At 41.7% G+C, this 27,902-nt stretch overlaps 1 protein-coding gene across 1 annotated transcript; it reads right to left on the bottom strand.

The window, feature by feature from the left end:
• Positions 1 to 27,885, bottom strand: LOC117305430 (mucin-2-like). The gene is made up of 17 exons (XM_033790300.1): positions 27,771 to 27,885; positions 15,434 to 15,541; positions 14,065 to 14,160; positions 13,020 to 13,259; positions 6,220 to 6,324; positions 4,148 to 4,378; positions 3,647 to 3,709; positions 3,459 to 3,521; positions 3,077 to 3,139; positions 2,894 to 2,956; positions 2,698 to 2,760; positions 2,502 to 2,564; positions 2,306 to 2,368; positions 2,110 to 2,172; positions 1,914 to 1,976; positions 1,650 to 1,712; positions 1 to 913 (listed from the first exon to the last, which is right to left on the bottom strand). The coding sequence occupies exons 1-17, from the start codon at positions 27,883 to 27,885 to the stop codon at positions 630 to 632; spliced, it is 1,809 nt and encodes a 602-aa protein (XP_033646191.1). The 3' UTR covers positions 1 to 629.
• Between the last annotated feature and the right edge of the window lie 17 nt (positions 27,886 to 27,902).

Here is a 27,902-nt window from a genome sequence, read left to right as displayed (position 1 = left end):
AATTAAAAGTGTCTCAATGAGACTTTAAGTAAGACTTTTATTACTGTCCTAAAAATAATATTGTGTCAAAAATAGTTAATCTAAAAAAAAACACGTATTATGGGCTAAGCGGTTAAATTGTCGCTTTTGTAAACGGTAACAGCTGCAGACTTAAGATAACTACGATTAACAAAATCCTTTAACTGTTTCACTGGATCGCTATTTTCAAGAGAAAACAAAGAGTTAGGAACCTTAATTGATTAAAAACGTCTTACTGTACATGAATTTACCAATCTTTCAAATCAAACCGTCATGTGCCCGGAAAAGGGGCGTAAGGCTGTAGAATATGCGCTTCTTCAATGCACATTTCGTCACAGTGACAGAAAGTTGTCGGCAGAATTTTGTGCTGGAATTAACCCCGCAAAAAACACGTTCCCGAATTCAATGCAGTTTTTAACCTTCCCGTAAGGACCCACGAATGTCAGAAAACTGATCAGACGTTCATTCTGTTTTATTGAAGCACAGTTGCTTATTATTATTATTGCCACGCCCTTTAACGCCAATTAACCAGGCACACAACGAAATATTTTCGTTAGTTTTTGTATAGCTTTAAGGATTGAAAAAAAAATTTTTTTTTAGCTTTTCCCTTGTTAGTTCTTACAAATAGATAGCTTAGAGAGACATTTTGCCAATTCATAGATAAAGAAGTCGCTGTCAGGTTTCGGGATAACTTTGTCGAGCAGTTTATAGAGATGACATCTGCCTGTTCTCGGTGAAAAGTCAAAGATGTAGCACAGATCATGTACGACGCAATGTGCGGCACACCTCTTGAGGTTCCAAGCTACTTCAGTTGATAGAGGGTCGGGGTTCCCAATGGAGCTACCTTTGTATATGCGGTTGTAGTATCCTGACAGGAACTCGGGGTAATCGACAACTGAAAACAAAAATCATGAAACTTTTAAAATCTTTTCACGCAGAGTTAGCTGAAATTAACTAATATTTTGAGGGAACAAATTTAAATTTCGAGGGAACAAAATAATATTTTGGGGCGCAAAATAATATTTTTGGGGAACGAAATAGTAATTCGAGGGAATGAAATAATATTTCCGGGAACTAAATAATGTTCGAAATAAAATGTCGGTCGAAGTGTACATCGTCCAGCTATTGTGCAATTAATGTACAACAATCATGTAAATTGTAGTTCGAGATGACTTTTATGTTACAGGTGGCCAAAGGCGTATCCACTGTCGTAACAAGATTATCCTCACTCTTTGTTTGTATTTTCTCTGCCTTAACAGCTGCTTCGTCAGTAGTTGGGTCATCTGCCACTTCAAAAATAAACCGAAATCTTATTGTCAAATTACTGATGGGATTTGCCCCAAAACTCTTTAAACTTTAGGCTGTCCCAGGAAGAGGGTTAATGGATGGAATTTTAAGTCGGACCCTGCGTTATTTTTAGCCATTTCTGGGTCACTTTAACACAGATTATTGGTCACACTGAACCAAAAAGTGGTCAGGCTCCGGATCCGGGTAAAACCTAAAATAAGGTTAAAACTTATAGTCAAGATACTGGTGAGGATTATTTTGGGGTCAGTTTCGCACTGATTCCACCTCCGGGTCATACTGACCCCAAAATAGGTCAGGCACTCCAAGTAATAGTTTATTCTGACCTTGTGTGGGACTTGACTTGGTTATGGTGACTCCTGCAGTAGTTGGTGAGGCAGATGTACCGGCTAAAATAAAGAGTAAAACTTATAGTCAAGATACTGATATACATAATTATATCAGTATCTTGACTATAAGTAAAGTAAAAACTTATAGTCAAAATATTGGTCGATATATATTGTTTTCTAAACAATTTGCCACAGGTTACAGGTTCCGGGTCTAACTGATAAAGAAATAGGTCAGGCCCTCCATGTGTAGTTTGTTCTCACCTTGTGTGGGACCTGGCTCGGTTACGGTAACTCCTGCAGTAGTTGGTGGGGCATCTGTAACGGCTGAAAGTAAAAACTTATAGTCAAAATATTGGTCGATATATATTGTTTTCTGAACCTTTTGCCACAGGTTACAGGTTCCGGGTCTAACTGATAAAGAAATAGGTCAGGCCCTCCATGTGTAGTTTGTTCTCACCTTGTGTGGGACTTGACTTGGTTACGGTAACTCCTGCAGTAGTTGGTGGGGCATCTGTAACGGCTGAAAGTAAAAACTTATAGTCAAAATATTGGTCGATATATATTGTTTTCTGAACCTTTTGCCACAGGTTACAGGTTCCGGGTCTAACTGATAAAGAAATAGGTCAGGCCGTCCATGTATAGTTTGTTCTCACCTTGTGTGGGACCTGGCTCGGTTACGGTAACTCCTGCAGTAGTTGGTGGGGCATCTGTAACGGCTGAAAGTAAAAACTTATAGTCAAAATATTGGTCGATATATATTGTTTTCTGAACCTTTTGCCACAGGTTACAGGTTCCGGGTCTAACTGATAAAGAAATAGGTCAGGCCCTCCATGTGTAGTTTGTTCTCACCTTGTGTGGGACTTGACTTGGTTACGGTAACTCCTGCAGTAGTTGGTGGGGCATCTGTAACGGCTGAAAGTAAAAACTTATAGTCAAAATATTGGTCGATATATATTGTTTTCTGAACCTTTTGCCACAGGTTACAGGTTCCGGGTCTAACTGATAAAGAAATAGGTCAGGCCGTCCATGTATAGTTTGTTCTCACCTTGTGTGGGACCTGGCTCGGTTACGGTAACTCCTGCAGTAGTTGGTGGGGCATCTGTAACGGCTGAAAGTAAAAACTTATAGTCAAAATATTGGTCGATATATATTGTTTTCTGAACCTTTTGCCACAGGTTACAGGTTCCGGGTCTAACTGATAAAGAAATAGGTCAGGCCGTCCATGTATAGTTTGTTCTCACCTTGTGTGGGACTTGACTTGGTTACGGTAACTCCTGCAGTAGTTGGTGGGGCTGATGTAACGGCTGAAATAAAGTAAACGCGTGTAGTCAAGATACTGGTGAATTATATTGGTACGTTTGACACAAATTCCGGATCATTGACCAAGAAATAGGTCAAGCTTTCAAAGTACAGTTTGTTCTCACCTTGTGTGGAACTTGGCTCGGTTACGGTAACTCCTGCAGTAGATAGTGAGGCAGACGAACCAGCTAAAATAAAGTAAACGCGTGTAGTCAAGATACTGGTGGATATTATATTATATTGTTTTCTAAACAATTTGACACATAGTCTGGGTCAAACTGATTAATAAATATTAAGTCAGGCCCTCCAAGTATATGCGGGACTTGGCTTGGTTACGGTAACTCCTGCAGTAGTTGACAGAGCATCTGTAACAGCTGAAAGTAAAAACAATAGTCAAGATACTGGTGGGTATATTATAATTGTTCTCAGTCTGATCAATTTGAAACATAGTCCGGGTCATACTCATCTAGAAATAGGTCAATCCTTTTAAGTATAGTTTATTCTTACCTTGGGCGGGACTTGGCTCGGTTACGGTAAGTCCTGCGGTATTTGACAGGGCATCTGTAATGGCTGCAATGAAGATAACACTTCAGGTCAAGATAGTGGTAAAGATTATTTTGGATCAGTTTTGCACAGCATCTGGGTCATACTGACCCCAAAATAGGTCAAGCCAGCCAAGTATAGTTTATTCTCACCTTGTGCGGGACTTGGCTTGGTAAAGGTAACTCCTGCATTAGTTGGTGAGGCAGATGTAACGCCTGAAATAAAGTAAACACGTAAAGTCAAAATACTGGTCAAGATAAGTAGAACTTACAGGCTGTGAGAGCTGAAATAAGATAAACACTTAAAATAAATTCTGATTTAGTTTTTCAATTAATACTTTAAATTAACTCATCACATCAGTTTGATTTTGACTGCAGCAATTATAACATAACCAAATGCTATTTGTTCGACTTTGACAGTGTTAAAGGGGGATACACTTTGATTGAATATCCATTTTTGTGAGGATATAATTATGTGAGCTTCCAAACTGATACTTTCCATTATTTGCCCGTGAACAATAATTACGTACACATGTAGGGCTAGTGCTTACAGATTAAATCCACATTAGAGAATGTTTTCATGTTTTTAAATTAACCTTTCTGTAAAATACTCATTAAAGTATTTATACAAGTTTGAAATGTTACGGTTCTCACCTTCAGGCAAGCATTTATCAGCGTTCTCCTCTTCCACTGTCACCTCAGTGATATCTAGCTTCCCCTTAGCATTGATATCCAAACTGACATACTTGGCTTTTACTGGTGGATCACACATAAATCCAACCATGACGCCTTTAACAAACTGTTCCGCAGTTGCCGGTGAGCCACATTGCTGATTCTCAGTAGGGGTCAAGTTGACTCCTGCACGTACGGTTAGGCCTCCACCAGCTTTTTTGAAAAATCAAAGATATTTGTTGGAGTTTTCTTTGTTTTAAAGATACCTTGCAGTATTACTTCTGTCACTGTTCCCTATGAGATGCGCTTTATGTATTTAGGTTATGAGCGCCGTCAAAAGACAGATAATTTTTAGCCTCAATGGTCATAATACTGAAAGATTGTTCTGTTACTTAAGTTAAGCTTAAAGTATAAAGCCCGGGTCTCACTTCCTGCGAATGCGATGCGAATTTTGACGTCTGACATTTTCGCAGCGAATAAAGCCCGGGTCAACCCCTCAGAACCATTCGCTGCGAAAACAGCAATGTGGCGTCAAAATTCGCTTCCAGTCGCATGCGCAGGAAGTATGAACCGGGCTTAAAGGCACTGGACACTAGTGGTAATTACTCAAAATAATTGTTAGCATAAAAACTTACTTGGTAACGAACAATGGAGAGCTGTTGATGGTATAAACATTGTGAGAAACGGCTCCCTCTGAAGTAACGTAGTTTTTGAGAAAGAAGTAATTTCCCACTAAAATATTTGAATTGAATTCGAGACCCCAGCTTATGAGACAAGGGTGTTTTTTCTTCCGTTATTCTCTCGCAACTTCGACGACCACTTGAGTTAAAAATTTCACAGGTTTGTTATTTTATGCATATGGTGAGATACACCAAGTGAGAAGACTGGTCTTTGACAATTACCAAAGGTGTCCAGAACCTTTAAGGAGCAAGTTAGGTGTTTTGCCATAGCTTTGTTAATGATCATGCGTCAATCATATGACTCATACTTGATGTTTTCAAAGTTTCTATTGAAAGGGCTCAACTTACTGCAGCAGAACGCTTCAGGCGTAACGTTGACTCTGCCAATGCAGTGTTCTTCACCCAAGTCCAATCGCCACCATGGTTTTTGATAATTTACTGAAAGTATAACGGGTTTGGATATTGACAAAAAGAAGACGATCTGAAAATAACTTTATCTGGGAAAATTGTGACCAAATCAATGAAAAGTTATGGCATAGGTGTGCACTTTCAAAATATTTTGATTTTCTTTCCTAATCATCAATTATGTTTTAAAAATGTCATTAAAACTCCATGTTAATATAACATATTATCGTAAGATCAGGGCCTAACTTCATATAGAGCTGCTTAACGGTAAGCAAATTTGCTTGTTTAATGTAGCAGAAAAAAATTGCTAAGATGCAAACGTATTTCACAGGTTAGCAAGACAGTTAGGCGGCCATCTTGCACTATCACTATGGATCTGCATTGTTACGTCATTAAATTTCGTGCAGTAAGCATCGGAAGGTTAGCATGCCTTTTTGTGTGCTTACGATAAGCAGTGCTATGAAACGGAAATCGCACACAGTCGGCCGTTAAAGGGACATGCTGCCTTGGATCGGTCGTTTTGGTCCATGAAAAGCATTTGAAACCGTTTGTTATGAAATGCATTGGTTAGAAATATGTTTTAAAAGTAGGAGATAATGATCCACACAAGTATGCCTCGAAATTGCGTTTTTGTTTAGATTTGCGCACTAACACGGTCGGCCGTTTTATGGAGTCAAAAACTTGACTCCGCAAAATGGCGTGCCGTGTTAGTTCACGACGTTTAAGGAAAACCGTGCAATTTCGAGGCATTTTTGTGTGGATCATTATATTCTTCTTTTAAAACATCTTTCTAACCAAGGATTTTATAACAATCAGTTTCAAACGCTTTTAATAGACCAACTCGCCCGATCCAAGGCAACGTGTCCCTTTAATGGTTTTCATGCTGTTTTGTCAGTGTCGTAGTTCTCATTAGCTGTAACCGATTCACGACACTTTAATCGAAAAATTATAAAAAACACATGGACTTGCCAGTTGCGCTGTACGTTTCTAGATTTCCGTCAATGGCCATAGACGCCACGAATTGATCACCAATATTTGTACTCTGCGAAGTTTTCCCGCCCTGTAAAAACACGACTGGAGAAAATGGTAATTAAATAACAACAGTGTAAACATTTCTCGCCCTTCTCTGCAAACTTGCCTGTCGGATCAGCTCAAGTGAAAGCATGGAAGCCTGGTAAGGCTGCAGCTTTGGTAGACTTGACTCATGTCCCAATCCCGTGCCATCCCCAGGAAACTACTGTTTTGTGATGCTCTGCGTTCCAAAACCTGTTCCGTATGCGGGACAGGGACTTGACGATGTCGCAGTCGCCTGGTATATAAATGTATTCACTTATGAATATGTAACATTGTTACGTGATACGTTTTGACCAATCAAACCAACCCAAATGGAAGACTAGTTCATTTGTCATTTCTGGGTTAAATACCACCACGAGTCCGACCACGGGCGCCGCGATGATGCTGTTTCAGAATCTCGTTCCTCGATGACATCTCGTCCCTCCGACTCGGCCGACTCGGCCAATGAGGAGGACGAGTTGGTCAGCTCCATCCAAAGGATGTCAATATCCGAGACTGAGCTACGCTTGGTACAGAGAGACATGATCAGAGTTCTGAATCTCCCCAGTGAACCGGAGCCCCCCTCCTATGAACGCCAATCGTTCAAGAAGAGAGCGGGCCCCGCAACGGGCGCGACTAAACCCTTTCCGGTGATGCCCCTATATCGGGTGTGCAGCGACCGGATGGATGGGGTAATGGGAACAAAGAAATGGACCCCGTAATCCAAGCGTACGGAGCCGTACTACCGTTTCCCTCCAGCGGATTTTGAGAAATATTTCGCCACTCCCGTCCTGCCGGACTCAGCCTCCAACAAGCTGTTCGCGGACAGGGGATCGTCGTCTTCTAAGCTCCCGTTTGCGGACAAGATCGGCAGCAAGTTGGAGGACGTCGCCCGAAAAATGGATTCATCGGCGCGCATGGGTTTACGCACAACATCCTTTCTCCTGCTCCTATCAGAATATCTGGAGCAGGGGTGCGACGAGGAAACCGCTCACCGACGTCGACTTGTTTTCCGAGCAATTTCAGACGTCCATGGAGGCTGAAGCGAAGCGCTTCAAAGCCACGGACAAAATAAATCTGAAAAAGCCTAATGCCCCGCCTAAGGCCGTGGGTAACAAGGCGAGGAAACAACCATCCTTCGTCATCCCCCGCCATCGCCCACAAAAGGCGGCCCATGGCAGGTTTCGTGGCCGCGCCGATAACACGGCGGGCTCACGTTACCCACAAACTCAACCTGGCCAACCACGCACCCAGTTGGGTCGTGGTTTCAGAGCGCCCGCCCCCCGATATACCGGGGCGTGGCGCAAGTTGACAATCTCCGAGCGGCCTCCCACTGGCTGCTTCTGGAATTTTCTGGGGTCCTGGGGGCAAGTGACCTCCGACCGGTGGGTCCTCGAAACAATCGGCCGCGGTTACGCGCTCGAGTTTACGAGGACCCCCCCCCCCGTCAGACATGCTCAGCCGGCCAACACCCGTATCATCCGACTTTGCAAAGCGCCGCTCCCTCGACGGGGAAATAAACTCAAGGGGGCAATGCGTATCGTCCCCCGTTCTGGGACTCAGACGGGCTTCATGTCAACCTTCTTCTTGACTCCCAAGAAGGAGGCTGGCGTGTGGCGCCCGATTTTTAACTTGAAACCCCTCAACAAGTTCATTTCAGGACTATACTGAGTTCTATAGTGATACCCGCATGGGCGGCGAGTCTCGACCTGAAGGACGCATACCTACACGTCCCAGTCAGGCCGGAGCACCACAAATTCCTACGTTTCCTATACAACGATTTATAATCAATACCGAGAAATCCCACCTTATCCCCTCACAGGTTCCCACCTTTCTCGGTGCGTCCCTCGACCTGCGCAAGGGATTGGCCCGCCCTTCGGAGGAATGCCTACTGAACCTTCGGCAGTGCGTTTCTCTCTTCCCCCCGGCAGTGTTGGCCCCGGCGCTGGCCTGGCTCAGGCTGTAGGGCCTTATGGCCAGCATGGTGGATTTGGTGAACTTCACCTGCTCTCCTTTTACAGGCCCATCAGGCACCAAATCCTCCCAATACTTCTGTAGGGGAGGTGGGGGATTTCCTGGTATATCTCCTAGTCAGCGGCCTGACGACGGGTACGGTCAGAAATTACAGGTCAGCCATCGCCGCGATCCACCCCAGATTCCCGGACAGTTCCTCCGTCAACGGGGCCCTTAACCAATTGATCAAGGGGATGTTTGTCACCCGTCCCCCAGAACGCAAACTTGTCCCGTCTTGGGACCTGTTCGACGTTCTGTCAACCATAGCAGGGCCTCCCTACGAGGCTATGGATTGCTCCACACTCCTACAGCTCTCCGTCAAGTTGGCGTTTCTCCTGGCCGTCGCTACTTCGCGACGGCGCAGTGAGCTGCACACCCTGTCGGTAGAGACCGGACATATCCGATGGGAACCAGGCGGCGTCCGCCTGGTCCCCACGACCGGCTTCTTAACCAAGAACCAGTCAAGTTCCTTCACGCTCCGGGCGTACGGACCATCAGAAGCTGTTTGTGACGACAACACAACCCTTTCGGCCGGCGTCACAGTGCACCATCTCACGCTGGATCGTGACTGCATCCGTAGCCGCCTCTTGGGCCTCCTTTAAAGGGGTTCCCTTAGCAGACATCACCAAGGTGGCCTGCTGGAAGTGCCCTAACACCTTCAGCGAGCACTACCTGAAGGATGTCCTCCAGGCAGACGGCAGAGCCGGGAGAGAAGTGCTGAAGACGGCCAGTCAAGTTTCCCAGAAACGCTAACTGGTGAGTCCACTTTCCTCTCTTATACATGTAATAATTTCCTATGTGCATTGGACATTTAACGAGGTGTACCTATATGTTTTTACCCCATAATGGCGATACCCCCTAAGGTCTTGCGCAAGATTCGCGGGGTCCCAGGACTGACCTGTTAATCATGGTCCGCCCCTCCGTTGCATAGCCCGCCTCTGGCCCCTTGGCGCCCGCTTACCGGCGGGCGAGCTAGGGCCCTCCGTTGGGGTTCTTAGGCATGCCCCGTGTCCTACGCCCCTGTAGACATACGATAGCCTGCGTATACACACCGCCTACTCGGTGCGAGTCTATGCAATTGTAGTATTCGCTCTCCACCCAGGGGTAAATGGGTACGTGTGAGGGCAGAGATGGTTCTTGTGATTGGTTTAGCCATGTAGCGCATATAATTGTCGCACAGGCTGTATACTCCTCAGGGAGCTGAGATGGTTTAAGGAATGATTTAAGGCCCAGTGACCAGTGGTAATAATGTCGGAAGCGCTTTGAGACACCCCGTGAAAAAGCGCTATATAAAAATCGTGTATTATTACAGGTAAGTAGTGTGAAGTAGACCCCAACCCCACAGTAGTGTGGGTGGGTCTACGAGCGAATACTTACCTGTAGAGCACCCTCCCTCCTACCCCACTATACGAGTGGTTTCTTGAGTACTTAGGCGCGTAACGCTTGACGAAAAAGAGGACGCCGGCGTGGTGCGCATGTCACAGGGCATCGGGGATAGGACTCTTGAGGGCGCTATTGTGTGTAAAACTCTTAGCTTTTTGCCTGCTGGCATAGCGAACAATGCAATTGTAGTATTCGCTCTACAGGTAAGTATTCGCTCGTAGACCCACCCACACTACTTTGGGGTGGGGGTGTATGCTACGCGTTGTTTTGTAGTAAAGTGGGGTATATACTTAGGGACCTCTCACACGAGAATGGGACTTGAATCAAGTCTACAGCTTTGGCGGCACCAAGTGCATGGCTATAAGTGCCAATGTTATTTCCCATTTCTTAGTCCCTGTGCCAGTGACAACGAAGGTTTCCTTGGAGAGTTAGTGGTATCACCGAATTGTAGGGCCAATCACGTTGGTGTCTGGTGACTGGATGTAGTTCTGTGGCTTCTCGTCGAACAGCTTCTATGCTGTGTAGGATCATTTCTGTATCGCCCTCTTCTTGTGAACTTCGAAGGTGCTGCACATCTAAATGGCTCGAAAGGACATCCTTTCTTGAGTTAACGATGAAGGGCTCTTTCTGAGCGAGGTAAACAGTCAGCTCGTCCTTGGTGCTGGTACTGGACGAAAATTGTTTAACATATACCGGGCGTCTCTCTCTTGTGGCCTGCTTTAGTGAAGTAGAGACATCGCAGCTCACCGCAATCTTTGGTCTTGCTATCCAGTCTGATGTTGAAGTGGATCAGCCCCTTCTGCACAAGTTGTAATCCACGCTGGTTTTCCCATTGCCTGTGCAAAAGCCATGCCGTCGATGACAGGCACCTTATTGGATGGCAGGCAACCACAGTTGTGATGCTGTCTGGCTGCAGACCATCTGCAGTCTCAGTTTGCTTGGGCAATGCTTTAAGTATCGACATCAACTTGCTTGTATCTGTAGATGGTAGAAGCTGCCCAGTCACAGCAAAAGAGGCCGTTGGCAATGAGCTCACTCCAATCTTCATCCAGGCTGCTGTCTTCTATAAAAATAATAATAACCCTTTTTTATATAGCGCTTTTCACACCCGGAGGGCGTCCCAAAGCGCTTCACATTAGTACCCCTGTGTCACTGGGCCTTATTTCACTCCTTGAACCATCTCAGCTCCCTGTTGGGGAGTATACAGCCACTGCAATCTATCTTCAGTGCAGCCATCACAGTGTGCATTCACCCAGACTTGGCACCCACTTCCCTTTGCAGTCATCCCTGCGGTGATCACCGTCTTGTTGTCAGGGCCCATATAACCATGCAGTTGATCTGCTGTGTCTGCTTTAATACTGTCAACAGTGTTTGCCACTCATGGGCAGGTGCTGCTACCAAAGGGAAGGGCAGCAACTTCCGTTAGAGGTTTTTCAGAGGCTAGGAGTGTAGGCAGTCCAAGTAGGAATGTTGTGCTTTGTGATCTTGACTGGTTGACTTGCGGATTATGCATTGTTGGTATTAGACACCAGTTGGTGTTCTCCAAAAGCACCAAAGTGCCCTCGCTCTTTCGGGTTCTAACTCTTCCATAGGTTGTCATCTACTGCTGTTTGCGTGGAACCCTGAATCGTCACTGCGCGGATCATCAGAGTGCAGTTGGTCTTCTGTCCCTTCAAGCGGTGTGATGTCCATGGACTGGGTGTCATCAAGATGATTTCTGCGCAATATGGTGCGTGATGAAAGCAGCCACACAGAGTCAAGTGCATGAGGCAGCCTCAGAACATACTTTGCTGCTCCGGTCTTGAACCAAGCAAAGGTGGAACTTTTGGTAACCTTGGTGCCTGATGCTGAACAGGCAACAAGACTTGAAGTAGTTAGGATTTTCAGAGAATGATCCCTGACCTTTTCCATCAAACCTCAGTTTGTGTGTGTAATTGTTCTGACTGTCTCCAGCCTGTTGACGCCGTTGGTAGAGTGCATTGGCAGTGGCATGGGTGTCCGTTTCCAATCCGGTGTCGCGTATATAGATTGAAGTCACTATTGTCCACCGCATAGAAGATGAATGTACCAATATGCATGGTTGAAGGTAAGTTTGCTCCCTGTTGCTCAGTGGGCCTCTAATAACCAAGCTCGCCAATTGTGTTTCTAGCCTTAGGATCCGACTGTGTACCATGCGGGAATTCAGAAGCTTCTTTTCTGGTAGCTTAGCTGTTAGCAACTGAAATATTGTTTTATTCATCATATAAACATGCAGTAAAAAGTAAAGATTGCTGAAGTTTGCAACTCATTTCACAGTTAACATTGTTCAAGAATATTCTAACTCAATTTACTTAAAGTCAATTCTTTGTTCAACCCCCAAAATCCTTTCAAAATTTACCCAGTCAGTTTCCCTTGTGGTTTATATTGATATCTGAAACAAAAAGTCGCATCCCCTTAAGGTGATCCCCTGGCTGCTGCTTCCCAGGTTGTATCGTAATTTGTGTGTGATCCCTGCTACACGGCAGCTAACGGTTGTATGGCTTCTGACTGGCACCCCGAACAAAGATATTGACAAAATAGGGACACCGCCAATATAGGGCTAGATAGCTCAGTTGGTCGAGCGCCGGCACGTTAATCCGGAGGACGTTGGTTCCAATCCCACTCTAGTCAATTCTTTGTTCAACCCCTAAAATCAATTTGTTTAAATGACACTCACCAACCCTACATGTAGCTTGTTTTATGGAAGCTGCCATTTTAAAGTTAAATGTCGCACCAAGAGTTATCATATAGGTAGCTATCTCTCAAATGATTTCAGAGGTATAACAAAATCTTGTCATAATTAATTGTTCTGAAACATAAAACATTGTCATGTTATACACCAGTCACTAAATGGTTGGTCATAACTGCATTTAAATAAATAAAGATCCTCAAATCAACGTAAGGTTACATTTTGCCAACCCAGTAGTACTTTAATATTTCATAAGAATTATCATGGAAAGACTCACAATATTAACTATCAATATGCTCAATTGTCTTGAAACTCTTTGCAAAATTAATTAAGGTCATTCGTTTTGTGGCTGTCACTGATGGATTACATTATTATTACTTTTAAACACTATAGGCCAGATAAGTTTCCATTGTTTATGCAGTTCTGAGCATGCGCACATTACCGAGAACCATTGATATCTAAGTCTGCTGCCACCTAGTCACAAAGGTCACCTATTGAGACTTAGTGGTTTTTTCAAAGCTAAGCTAAAAAATCGGACATCATCGAGACAAAAGCACAACACATTTCAAACATAAATTAAATAGGCCTTACAATATTTGAGTAGGTCTAGTACCTGAACTTGTCGCGTTTTCTACCGTCACCTCAGCGACTTCCAGCAGAGTGTGCACAACCAAAGGTTGAGATGGATCGATATCCAAGCTGACATACTTGGCTGTCACTGCTGGGTCACAGTTAAATGTAATCACGGCACCAGTCTTGGATTGTTCCACAGTAGCCGGCAAGCCACACTGTTGGTTATCAGTGACATTCGGACTAAGCCCTGCTCGTGCTACAGCTCCGATGAATCCTTCTCCTAGTGTTAAAATATAGCAAAAGGTAAAATTTACAGCAATAATTTTTGTCTAAAGTAAGGCCAAGCATGATAATTTGTAGAGGTATAGAATATTTTATGAAAGAATTGTGCATTTTGATAAAGGTGGAGGAATAAATATTAGCTCAGACTAGTCTTTCGCACACCCAAATAGGCATTCAATTTCCAAACACAAAATTAGCTGTTACCATGTCAACGAGCTATAAAAGTCGATTTTATTTACGTGCATCTAGGTCCCTTCCACTTATTAAGTGAAAAAAATGACTGCTGACACTGTTATTATTAACATGAAGTTACCCTTAATAAGTATTATTTACAGTTTTATTTTTACAAAAACGTATTTTAATAATATCAACAGTAAAAACAATTGTTAAATTTAGCATTATTGTACCGTCTGATGTCACAAAAACGAACATTTGCAGGTAAGACTTGCTCTTCATGGTCAGTGCATCATTACAAAATCGTAGAACCATTTCCATTCTCTAGAATTGCAAGGGTCGTGGGTTCGAATCCCACTTGAGTAATATGCCTGTGGCATTTTGTTTTCTTCACAGGACTCGGGAAACTACTGCGTATACAGTGCCAACAACATCGCGGTGTTTCGGTAAAATCAACCACAAATTTATTGTAAAGTATCCATTTATGGGATCCGAGACTTTTGGTGAAAATAGACTTACCAGGTATATCCATTGTTCTTGGAAATGTGAGCAGAAACGATGGAAATTTACCTGGTATGTCTGCTGCCACCTAGCGTCGAAAAGTCTCCCATTAAAACAAAGATAGTTACCACAACAGCTGTCGGTTCTTAGCGTAACGGTAATGTTGCCCAATTGGTGTTCTGTGTCCATGTCAACTCTCCACCAAGGAAACGGATCAGCTGCAGCTGTCATAAAAAAAACAACAACAAAGTGTCTGCGGTATAGGCTGTTTCAAGGACTCGTAACATTTTGAACTTACAATCGGGCCCGTTGGAAACCACGGCTTATGTACAAACTTTGGCTTTGATTCGGAATGGGCTTAAGTTCGGGACTGGGTTTAGATTCGGGATTGGGCTGAGGTTCTTAGGCTCTGTCTGTCAGAGGTTCAAATTTATTTTTGTCTATACTGTCAATGTATCAGAAAGGTTCAATGAAAGCAGAAAAAAAAAAAACGAACAAGCACCCCCAAACAAATAAAACAACCCCAAATTTAGTTACACAATGTATAGTAAAAAGAAGAAAAATACATGTGTAAAGTTACATACTTTGACAAGAGCATTGTTGTGTCTACTTATGACGTAATGTACCTCTTGTCAATGGGTGCGTTCGATAAGTTTCCCTAGGTCGACCCCGCAGTGCTCACTTGGGTGAGCCCCTGACCCCTGACAAGAGCTAATCGAACGATCACACTCGCCCTCTCGTGGTGACGGCATGCACCTCAGGTCATCCTCAAGTGACCCACTCCACAAGCAGGGCACTGGGGGCTGACCCGGATGAGCCCCGTCAAAGCTATTCGAACGTACCGGGGAAGACCGGGGTCGACCCATCAGGGAAGCTATATATAAACGAACGCACCCATTGTAAGTCGCCTTTGCATGATGCAATATTTAGTACTGTAAACGCACTCTCTTAGCTGTTGTTGTTGTTTTTCTTTAACAAAATGATCTGGAGAATCATTTTCCTGTAGCTCAATTAAGTTGCCCAATTTCGACGACCCCTTCACAAAATCTTTGAAAGAAACAATCTTGTGAGGATATAGGATATTCTCAACAAATATCTTAAAGGGACACGTTGCCTTGGATCGGGCGAGTTGGTCTATGAAAAGCGTTTGAAAACCGTTTGTTAAAAAATACATATGGTCAGAAAGATGCTTTAAAAGTAGAATATAGCGATCCACGCAAATATGCCTCGAAATTGCACGGTTTTCCTTATACATCGTCAACTAACATGGCACGCCATTTTGTGGAGTCAAGTTTTTGACTTCATAAAATGGCCGACCGTGTTTAGTTCGCAAAGTAAAAGGAAAATTTGCAATTTCGAGGCATGTTTGTATGGATCATTATATTCTACTTTTAAGACATCTTTCTAACCATGTCGATTTCACAACAAACGATTTCAAACGCTTTTCATGGACCAACTCGACCGATCCAAGGCAACGTGTCCCTTTAATCATCTTACCAGTACTGAAGTAACTACTAGTTTTGCCATCCACACCCTTGGCTGCTTTCCAGTTGTCATACACGTAAGTTTTTCTCTGTGATGCTGACTTTCCAATCATGGAAAGTGCTATAAATTAGAAAAATTATTCGTCATCAAGACGTTATTTTTGTTGATATCATCTGAATTATAATTTGAACTATAAACTGGCAAAAAGGTAAGTTTTGTTGTGGCATTTAAATACACAATATGATGATGATGTTTAAATACTATGGCTGTAGTTGAGATTAACTAAACTGAAGAAAAGAAAAACCCTCAAAATAGAGTTGTATCTGTCATTCCCAATATACAGATGTTCATAATCATATAACTCATTATATACCTCATGCAGAGAATCCTCTAATCTGATTGGTTAAAAATGGAGTCGTGGAAATAGCTATGCCCCCCCTTTTCTACCAAGATGACGTCGACTATGCCCGCTCTGACAATAATGCAACTATGATATGTATAATGTACGACTAGCACTCCTTGTCACGGCGCGACCTTTCTTCGCAGACGACCTTTCACAGTATAGTCAGAGTGTTGTTGATGAGAAGAATCTTTATTCGGTATATAAAAGAAATATTGACCGCGTAATAATCGGGGCACAGTTAAAATTCTCGGCCCTCGGTGATGTCAAAACCATGGCTATGCCCTTAGCTTCGCTTCTGGTATAGTCATGGTTTTGGCATCACCTTGGGCCTATACTTTTAACTGTGCCCCTCATAGCAGTCAATATTTCCATATTACTAAAATTTACCGATATAAGAACAGTGATTGCCCCTTTAACATGATTATTTTGTTGGTATTTGATGAGTTTATTTACTCCATCATTTACTATGATTAGAAATACTTATTATGATATTTTGCGTCCGTGGCAGTATTTTTTTAAACTGTGTTTGAGGGCTTACTGTAAGAAAACAAACACCAGTCCCTAGCTCTGGCGGCCTTTCACTTTCGTATTGTACTACAGTGACGTCCTGGATATCAGGGTAAATCTTGCGTAACGTTTGCGTGTTAACGCTGTGCGGTCAAGATACGGTGACCAAGGAATTCATGCGTCTAGTGTATTTTGCGTTTTGCACGCGAATGTATACGCGTACGCACGGCAGCAGACAACACTGTGAAAAAACGATCAAAACTGGAATTTTTCAACGTTGGGAGCTGCTTTATTTCATGAAAATGACGGATTTGTGTGGAATATATGAGGAGCAAAACCCACCGCAGGAAAATGTATGCCGCCATCCATGGAATGTGATTCTGTTGAAATAAGTGGCTTGTTGCAGGTAAGATTTAAATATGAAGCTTTGAAAATGTTCCGCCCCAGAAACGGGCCTTAATAGTTAGGACTCTCTGTATAGGGCTAACCGACCCCATGTTTTTCAGACATTTTCATCATAATGAATAAATTTGTGATGATTTAATTAAAACGCGAGAGTTTCTATGAGCCGTCAAGGTCAAGGAAACAACGCGCCAGCCGGAATTTGATTAATCGACTGCCAGCTCATAATGTTTCTACATGACTAGCAATGAACTGTTTAGGATTTTTCTATAGAAAAAAAAAGCAATTAAACAACCAGAAAGATCATACCTCAAAGTGAGCGTTCGTTTATGACAAAATGTTATAAAGCTGCATAAGCAATACAAGTAGCTAAGCACAACAAAATATGGTGACCAGAATAAGGTTTATAGTAAAGATATCCCCCTTTTTAGCCTGCGCCTCATTCACTTATTAATTTCTTCCCCTCTTCCCACCCTTGATATTGTCTTTTGTGTTTCCATCTTCTTGTGGTCAAACCAGCCCCTTCCCTTCAACCCCCCTATTGTCCCCATTCATTGTTTACCCCTTGTTTTTTTCTTTATGCTTTCTAACTCCATTCATATATTTACACTTCACTGCTTATGTTACAATTTAGTTACCTGTTCGTTTTTTTGTTGTGTTGTCATTTAGGCTTCGAGAACGACTCTGCTAGGGTCGAAACGTCATCAAGCCATTAACTACTTTTTTTGATTTACATTAAACTTACACGGTTTTAATAAAGATAATGATAGTAGAAATCTTTCCCTAAAATATAACTTTCGTCATTTACTTAGCCTCCGAGAAAGACACTGCTAGGGTCGTAACGTCAGGCCATAAACTATTTGTTGCATTTATATCATACCGTCGGTCCATTTGGTTGGTAAGTTTTTTGCAGCAGCTAATTATATTTTCTAAAACATAACTTGTTTAGGTGCTGTAGTTTTTGAGAAATGAGTAAAACAATGTCTACTATTATTTACCAGTGAGACCTGGTAAATACGTATGGTAAAATAATGTTCGTCTCCTGAGACGAACATTATTTTCGTGACATTACTCAGCAAGTACCTCAGCAAGTAATATTTTAAGGGAAGCTTTCCAATCACCATTGTATCCAAACCGTGTAAGTTATTAATGTAAATCTGTGGACATTGTGTTTTGTGTCCTACAAAAAGTCCCCAAACCATTTAGGCTCAATAAAAAGTGGCCATGGGTCATTCATACCACATATCGGACATATATTTCCAATATTTAAAAAGGGGATCCAAATCAAGTTCAGTTTGGTTTTCCACTTAGTTTCAAAGGGATAGAGTTCACCTAAAGTTCCCTGTTTGGGAAGTCCTCTAAGGGTTCTTGGGTTTTCATTTTGGGTGGATTTTGTATTTTTTTTTAAACCAGTTGTTAGCTTTTAATCATTTCATATTTTTTTTCTCGCTGAAGCGAACATTTTATGGAATGGGCACAATTTAAATCAACAGATTTGAACTATTATAAATTATGAAAAAAGTAAAGTTGTAATATCGTGTAAAATGCCGCTATGTCCGATAACCTTCTTCAGGTGCTAATTTTTTCAAATAGCTTTATATGCATTGACGTCATCAGGCCGCCATCTTGGAGCAAGTTCGAGTGTGCACAATGGTTATTCTAAAGGTTGACTATTTTGACTCGAACCCAGGCTGGTTGACCATTGGTTGACTATATACTGTGGTCGACGATTTGGAACCAGCATCGAGCCCATGGTTTCTTTACTGCTGCCAATACATGCTTACATGTGTAAAGCGCAGAGGGGAACCAGTGGCACTATTGCGAAAACGCATAAGGCAATGGAGTGTTACACCGTGGTATCGATGGTTACAAACAAGTCGTTCGAGTGAGTGTGGCACTGCGCATGTGCGTTGGTGGTCAGTAGACGACTGAAAATGTGCGCACTCGAACTCGCTCTTAGAGGTCAAGCGATACGATGCAACACTGACAAACGCAGGGTGGACCAATGAGCGACCTTCTTTGGACCTCTAGACGAGGGCGCCCCACTCAGATGACGTCATTTGCATAAGGTCTGTTACAAATACCTTCGATGACATCACATTTCAATTTGATATGTAGATTTTTGTTAAAAAATAAAAAGGGCAATGAATTTGAACCATTGATTGTCGCAAATTTCCCATCTGGATTGTGCAGGCTCATTTTGTTTTGTTGCTGTCCGATGACGTCATGTTTCAGATTCCGCTCTAAAACTACAGAAGAGTACCAAATACAAGACATCATCTTTGAAGCCCCTCATTAAAACGTAGGAATGGAAAGTAAAATCTCAAGAGAAATTGCATCAATGTTCTGGAGAAATTTGAAATCCCGCCATTTATACACAGCATGCAACCCGTTTTTGAAAACATTTATTAAATTGTTTTGATGTTTTCACTTGAATTCTCTGCCCGTTCATATAAGACAATCGAGATAAGCCAATGAGATTTGCAGGATCGTCAGACCCTATTTCCTGGACTTTGAAAATATCATTTTACAAGTGAATTTGTTCTGGTATGAACTTCATAATAAGCTAGCTTTCAGATTGAAATTAGTATTTCTAAAAATCATTGAAGGGAATAAAGCACACGTTTGAGAATCATGTCACTTCGAAGTCATGTGGTTATGTAAACATAATATCAGTTTTAAAGCCATTGTACACTTTCGTAACAGAGAACAAAAATTCACAGATTTACAAATAATTTACAGGGTTTACAGAAGGTAATGGTGAAAGACTTCTCTTGAAATATTGTTCCATGAAATGCTTTACTTTTTGAGAAAACATTAAAACAATATCAATTCTCGATAGCGAGAATTACGGATTTATTTTTAACACATGCCATGACACGGCGAAACGTGCGGAAACAAGAGTGGGTTTCCCCGTTATTTTCTCCCGACTCCGATGACCGATTGAGCCTAAATTTTCACAGGTTTGTTATTTTGTATATAAGTTGTGATACACGAAGTGTGGGCCTTGGATAATACTGTTCACCGAAAGTGTCCAATGGCTTTAATACCATCCGTCATTAGGAAGTTATAACATTCCATGATACTACATGGTGTGTTCGTAATCATAGCCGAACCTTAACTAATCTTTCCATTTTAATCTCCTGTCCTCAGTCTGGAACCCGGACTTGTTGTACTCTTTAAAAACAGAACCCTTAAAAGAACATTACAGAAATGTTTAAATTTTTTTGCTAAAAAAATAGTTGCTGCCAGTGTTAGCACTTTATGTAATCCACGATATAAAAAAACTGACAAACCTGTAGAAGTTTGAGATCGATCGTCCATCTGGGTCACGAGAAAATAGTGAGAAGCCGATAACACATTATATTTTACATGGCATCGATTAAAATAATTGAATAAAAATCTTTTTTTCCTCATCAATTATGACATTTCAGACAAAAAGATTTCAGTGAATGTTTTCTACTATCATTATCATTACACAGTGTTAGTTTTATGTAAATCTGTGATCTTGGACAGAGACGTGTTTTTTCTTAGAAATACTGTAATGTGCCTTTAAACATTTGTACTCATTTTGTACAATCTGGTGTTCTATTCAACCATGATATGTGAAAGGGAGCCTCACAGAAACTAAAGACTCCAAATTGACAAAACTTAGGAAGGAACACGTGGCTTCTCGGGAGTAACTATTGATTCACATGGTTCAACGAATAAGAGTTGCCAGTAATTTAGTCACCTTGATGCAAAATGCGCACTAGTTGCACCGACTTTGTGAGAACCACGTAATCATATATTAATTTAAGGCGCAGATCGCCAAAGAAAACATTCAAGCGTGTACTTTGGCCAAATTGCTAAAATACAACAGGAAGGATCATAAATTGTGTTTCCATAGGTACCGCACTCATTTTATGCATCTGAGAACGCTGCTACTTCAACATACCCAAATAATAAACAACTAGCACGTCTTGTCTTTGTATTAGACCGTGCAGAGCCCGTTTCATAGTTTCTGCGAAAGTAACAAATTCGAAGCGATTTTTGGTCATGCAATAATCTGTAGGTGCCGTTTTTATTTGTATTTGTTTAATTTCGCAGGTTTAACAAAGTTGATGCGATGCCAGGGGAGCGAAGGTTTTGTGACCGTGTTTATGCTACTCCCACACTGCGGAGAATATTTTTGCGAATATGAATATTTGAAATTCGCAATGAATTCGCCCAAAAGTTGCGATTGGATAGTGAATATTTTCTTGGTCGTCCCTCGACCTCTCCTTACCAATATTTTACGAATAATACGCACGCTTAACCAATGGTACCAATGGCTTACCAATGCTTACGAAAATCGACGGCGAATTACCGTCTTCAAAACATTAGCTGAAAGTTATGGAAGCAATTCGTATTGCTGCTCTCAAACTGTGGCGAATGTTCTTGCGAAGATGAATTTGTTATTTCGCGGTGAGTTCGTCAAAAAAATGGCGATTGAATAGTGGAAATTTTCATCTCGGTCTCACCCCTCGATGGTCCTCGGTCGGCCCTCTCCTTATCAATATCTTACGAATATATTACGAATGCTTACCAACGCTTGCCAATGCCTTTACGAACGTTACCAACGCTTACACACGCTTTAAGCCCGGTTCATACTTCCTGCGAATGCGAATGCGATACGAACGTTGACGTCACAAATTCGCATCGAATAATTCGCAGCAGTTCAACTTTGCTCAACTCACTTACTTGCGAATATCGCTGCGAAAGGAGGGTTGTGACATCACATTTACGTCAAATTCGTTTCGCATTCGCATTCGCAGGAAGTATGAACCGGGCTTTACGCACGCTTTACCAACGTTACCAATGGCTTATCATTCGATAGCGAATGACCGTCTTCGCAACATTCGCTGAAAGCGCTTTCTAATGCTACTCTCACACTAGGGAAATTATGCTAGCGAATGGGCTTACGAATGGAATTATTTGACAATCGCTCAAACTTCGCAACATTCGCCGTGTTTCGTAAGCATTGGTGACAATTTCGGAACGTTCACTAGTCATTCTCCACCTCTTTTCGAAGATCTCTCAATCAAAATGTGGCGAATATTCTTGCGATTATGAATAAATTCTTGCGAATAAAAATGTTAACATTCGCGGTGAATTCGCAAAACAATTGCGATTGGATGGTGAATATCACAGAAAAATGAAAATGCTTGGATGTTATATGAATATTCATTTTCATCTTGGTCACCCCTTGGTCGTCCCTCGACCTCTCCTTAACAATATATGACGAATGCTTAGCAACGTTTGACAATGCTAGCCAATGCCTTACAAATAGGCAACGAACGTTGCGCACGTCGCGACTGAGCTTACCAACAATTTCAAACAAATGAAGCGATTGCTAGCGAATGTTACGTACGAATGCTTGCGAATGCTTACGAAAGGGCTTACAAACGTTAATATAATGCACTTAGGAATGTTACGAATGTCTTACCATCGTTGCAAATGTCTTGCCATTTTCTGACTAATTTCCGCGATTGCTATAAATACCGGGGCGAATCTCGCTCTGGCCACTTGTTCGTTTGACAAACAGCAACACCACATTTGTAAGAAAGGGGACCCGCGAAGGTTACAAACGCCTTACGAGTGCCTTTACGAACGTTGCCACAGCTTACGCATGCTTTACAGACGTTAACAATGGCTTACCAATGCTAACGAATGTCGAGGCGAATGACCGTCTTCGCAACATTCGCTGAAATTAACAAACCGGTTTGTAAATTGACCGATCTTCGTTAGGAGATGAGGCGTGACGGGTAACCGCTCCGAATTTGATACGAACGCTTACAAAGACAAGGCGAATGTTGCGAAGTATGAGCGATTGTCAAATATTTTCATTCGTAAGCAAATTCACTCTAATATTATTCGCAACAGTGTGAAACAGCATTGGGAAGAGCTTTTTAATTTCAGAGAATGTTGCGAAGACAGTCATTCGCCGTAGATTTTCGTAAGCATTGGCAGCCATTGGTAACGTTGGTAAAGCGTGCGTTAGCGTTGGCAACTTTCGTAAGCTTTTGTAAGGCATTGGCAATCATTGGCTAGCATTGTTAAGCATTCGTAAAAATTCGTAACACATTGGTTCGGACAGGTCGAGGGGTGACCGAGGGCGAACGTGAAAATATTCACTATCATTTCGCAAATTTTGGGCGAATTCACCGCGAATTTCAAATATCCATATTCGCAAGAATATTCGCCAAAGTGTGAGAGTAGCATAAATGTCTTTCAGGAACGGAGAAGAGCAGTCCCTTAGCCGTTTTTGAGCATTTTTCAAAAACGTAGAGTCGCGTGATAGTTAGAACCCCAAGTGGGTTTAATAATCACGTGATCTTCCGAGTTAGTTTTACTTCCAGCCGTAGAAAAGCTAATTCGCTGAATTAAGTTAAAATATCTTTGTTTACAATTATTTATGAGTATATGACAAAAAAGACTACGTATTCAGATTATGGATACAAGACGTAAATAATGGTCAAAAATCTAACGTAAGATTAGCATTCAGAGAGTCCGTGTAACGGAAGCTTGTTCTATGGCCCTACGGCGTGGAGCCATCGGTGCGTAAAGCCTTGGGGCATATCACGTACCGCCCATGCCGTATCTCGTGGGGGCTGGAGGTGTAATCCCGGGCGCTATGAACTCCCAGCTTACGGGTCTCGCCGTGAGCTTGGGAGGGGTTGGGTGCCAGACATAAAAGTACATGTTTGTTACCGTAGGTTTGTCAGTCGGTACACCTCCCTTTTCGAATCAGTTATTTCTTTTGATCGCAACGTTCCAACGCTCTCTTTTGTTTCCTTCCCCCTAATATTTTTGTTAGGAGTTTTCAGGTAATTAAAAAGTGATTGATGTTGTCAAAACGTAGGATTACCGCATTTTGTTATATTGACGGTGTTATTGTGCGAGTAGCATAAACAATGTTTTGTGAAGAAAACAAAAACAAAAACGGAGCCCCTCGATCGTAAAAAGGACAGGTGAATGACAATTTTTTATGAATGGTTTTAAAAACAAAAATAATGATAAAACTAAATTCCTTCAAAGTATAATTTTGTCAAACAAAATATTATTTTTGAATTCTGTAAATGAAATGTTATTTTGAGATTTTTGAGGTAATGATTTGGGCAACTAGTGAAATTTATTACTCGACTAGTCGCACCTCAAATAGTTGCGACTTTGATACTAGTCGCGAATTAACTCCCAATTAACTCCCAGATGCATCGCGACATACTGTTTGCCGAAGCGCAATTAAGTAAAACTTGTGCTGCAGGGTTGTGTCACCGATGTCTGGTTGTGTTTTGTAAAAGGTTGTCGACAAAAGTGATCAACCAAGCAGGAATTCAAGCAGGACTACTGTTATAGTACGTAGTCATAGCAGCACGATTAACCGAGTGAGTTGAATAGCGGTAGTCGCGACTCGACTAAGCAATCAAAAGTCGCAGTTTCCCATCAGTTGTTCCAAAAGATATGGTTACGTTCCAAGCTACGCAGCTACGCTTACATTCCAAGATACGCTTACGTTCCTTCGAGTTACGCTATAATTCCATCAAAAGGTACACTTTCAAACCCAAGTCAAGCTACGCTTACGTTCCAAGATACGCAGCTACGCTTACGTTCCAAGATACGCAGCTATGCTTACGTTCCAAGGTACGCTTTTTAATACGTTCCGTCAAGTTACGCTTTTGGTACGCTTTCAATTCCGAGTCAAGCTACGCTTACGTTCCAAGATCACTAACGTTTCTTCAAGTTACGCTTTGAAAAGGTTGCGCTTTCAATCCTGAGTCAAGCTACGCTTACGCTTCAAGATACGCAGCTACGCTTATGTTTCAATATACGCAGCTACGCACGTATACACTTACATTCTATCAAGGACGGTTTTGAATCCCTCAAGATTCCCTTCCCTTCCCCCAAAGCGCTTTAAAAAATATTTCACATACCAGGGCCCTCCTTCATCTGTTTAGCAGAAAATACTGCTTAAAAAATATTTTGTCGGGCACCAGCCACAAGTCCACAACATTTCAAATTTAAGTAAAATTGGGCTGGTAACCAGTTTCTGCTAAGCAATACTATTTTGTGCCAAGCAAATTTTTATAAAATACAGGCTTTATGAAATTGGGCCATAGCACGACGGGAGCATGTAACGCCACGATCGCATTCCAAACTGCATCATGGCAATGCATACATAATAGGCCTAGTTTATTAGTGCCAGGAATGATATGTCTACTTGTCATATGTCCCATCATGTTTTGAGTTAGTTTCTTTGTATTTGGGACGATCTTTGGATGTACGTCGAAGGATTTGCCCGATGCGTGTATTTATGTCGGTTGTTTATAATACATGGATGTGTAGACTGAATCCTTATGCTGCGTCGTAGTAAAACGTTGATATAAACAAAGCACCAGTCTACTTTCAACATTGTGTGACAATGTCATGAAGATTTTGACAGTTAATTACGTGATGTTTTTATGATTTTTGTTACAGCAACCATCTAAACAAATTTTATTTATGATTCTACACCACTAAATTGCGTAAACGGTGAGCCGGTGTGCCCTTGAATATTACCCCTGTGCCTCATTGTATTCCTTAAACCATCTCAGCTCCCTGGGGAGTATACAGCCAGTACTGTGAGTTACCGCACTCCAAGCTAACCATCTCTGCCCTCACATGTACCCATTTTACCCCTGGGTGGAGAGAAGCAATGGTTAAGTGTCTTGCTGAAGGACACGACCGGGATTCGAACCAACATCCCGATGACTTTAATCACCAGAACTTGTCACTCACACTCACTCTGTCGCCCACAGGCGGGCTAATTGAGTCCAACTTTATTGCTCCATGCTTAAAGTAAGGCAAAGAACATGAGTCCCCTCGGCCACGACACCCCATTCAATTATTTAACTTGGCAATTTAAATAAAGAAAAGGGGTTATTAAATAATAAAATTTATTTGAGTGAACATAATAATAGCAACATACTGTTGTTGCTGAGCTGATATGTGGTTATCGGGTGAATATTGACTTACTGAGCCTTCAAGCGTCCGTTAACGTACCATGTCTCCACAGATCCTTTACCCGTACTTAAGTCAAAAACATCGGCCAAAGTGAATGCAGTTTTACGCTAGACACAATCCACATAATTTGCCTGTTAAAGGCACTGGAAAATTTCGATAATTGTCAAAAACCAGTATTCTCAAGTGGTGTGTTCAATCATTTGCACAAAATAGCAAATCTGCGAAAAGTTTGACTTAATTTGTCATCGAAGTTGCACGAGAACAATTTGAAGAAAAAAAAACACCCTTGTTGCACAGTGTGCGCTTTCAAATGCCCGAAAAGGGGCTTGAGGCTTGAAGTCTTTTAATATTTGAAGCAAATTTTTGTGCTTAGCAGCTCTATAAAATTGGGTACAGGTATGGAATCTGACTCTTTTATACATCAAGCCAAGTATGATTTAAGCACTGAAAAAATGCGTTTGCAAATCATATGTGATATGGCGGAAGAACATTAAGTAAAAGTCCCAACGAAACGAACAGCTGCTCCGACAGAAATGGCAACGCGAAGAAATTGCCACCACTGCTAACAGAAAATAAAGTTACTTATATGTTGACAAAAAAATTCTCAAAAAAATGATACAACGGAGTTTGTTGAAATTATTTGTCTTGTTTATATTGACACACAATGACGACTGCAGTTTGACATTATTACAGGATAAGCTACCTTTTGCCAAAGACCTATCACCAAGTACTTGTAATTCAACAAACATATTAAATCTCCATTGTATTTGTTTATACGGTAAACACATACGGGTTTGTTAAAAGAATAGTGTTGACAAGAAAATTAAAATATAGCAGAAAAGTACGGTTAGGGAGAATAATAGAAAAATAAAGTTGAAATCCTCTTATTAAATGTTGTTGGGGTAAAATCAATCAAAGCTATGGAAACCACGCTTACAACATTGATAGTCATTAAAGATCAGAATCCGCAGTGGCGTAACCAGACATCACCCTATTGATTAGGGGGGGGGGGACACACTAACTTAAAGGTGTGGGCTAGAACTGGTTTTTTTTCCAGAGGCCGTTGCCACCTACTTCTAGGGCTGATACAGGGTTACCCCATTTTACAGTCCATACGGATGTAGGCTTGGGTATCATCAATCAGAAGTCTGGCTGGTAGAGCAGAAAGCACTACCTCCCCAACTTTATGTAGCAATGATGGTGAAGTGTCTTGCTTAGGGACACAAGTGTGACTCGAACCCACACTCTGCTGATCCGGCGCTCTGACACGCCACAAAGACATAAATGGGATGGAGCTATTTCATTTGATCAACCGTTGATTTGTGCATGTTTCTGATCTCATTGAGCACGGGTTCTCCCACCCTTGATCCGTTCTGTACGCCACTGAGTACCTAAACCTTATTTGACCTATTATTTACATGACATATCACACCCTGATTTTATTTAACTCAATCGGTAAACGGAGTCACGAGGAAATAGTAATACAACATCCATGTTTACAAACACTAGGTTTTGGTTGTGTAATAACTACTTAAGTTTTCGGAACCGTTTGATTGTTTTTATCCTCTATACGTGTAGTTTTGAAAATTTAATTTTAAAAAGTGGTCGCGTTTTTTAGATATCGCCGACTGAACGTCTGGAGGGAATATTTCCAAGTAAGAATACAATCCGAGAATTGTAAACACGGTAACGCTTCTCATATTAAATTTTTTAGGGGAAAATGTTATATCTTTTTTTCTATTATTGTGGTACTTCGAAGAGATAAGTTTTTCTAAAACTGCATTTTACTATCAAAAGCTGCTTCACTTCTTACCACGTAAATTGTTATTGTCATCTCAAAGAAGGTTTTCCACTGTTACCATATTTATACCAAATAATGTAAGTTCAAATTGGTGAACATTATTTTCATTCTTACCAATGTTGAGCACTCTCTTGAAATGCCATTGTTTGGTTTCTTTAACATTTCAATATCTTGTCATATCATTTTGGTAATATATATTTTGGTAGGTGACTTACCAGTTAGTTCGGCGTCCACATGTTGAAGGCTGTACACCTCAAACACCAAGAATAACGCAAAAATCTTCCCTATACTCAAAAGAAGACGACCAAAGTGGTTTCCAATCGATGCCATGTTTAGAGAGACCGCGA

This window comes from Asterias rubens, chromosome 22 (assembly GCF_902459465.1).
Source record: "Asterias rubens chromosome 22, eAstRub1.3, whole genome shotgun sequence".
Taxonomy (NCBI): domain Eukaryota; kingdom Metazoa; phylum Echinodermata; class Asteroidea; order Forcipulatida; family Asteriidae; genus Asterias; species Asterias rubens.
This window is presented reverse-complemented; position numbering and strand designations above follow the sequence as displayed.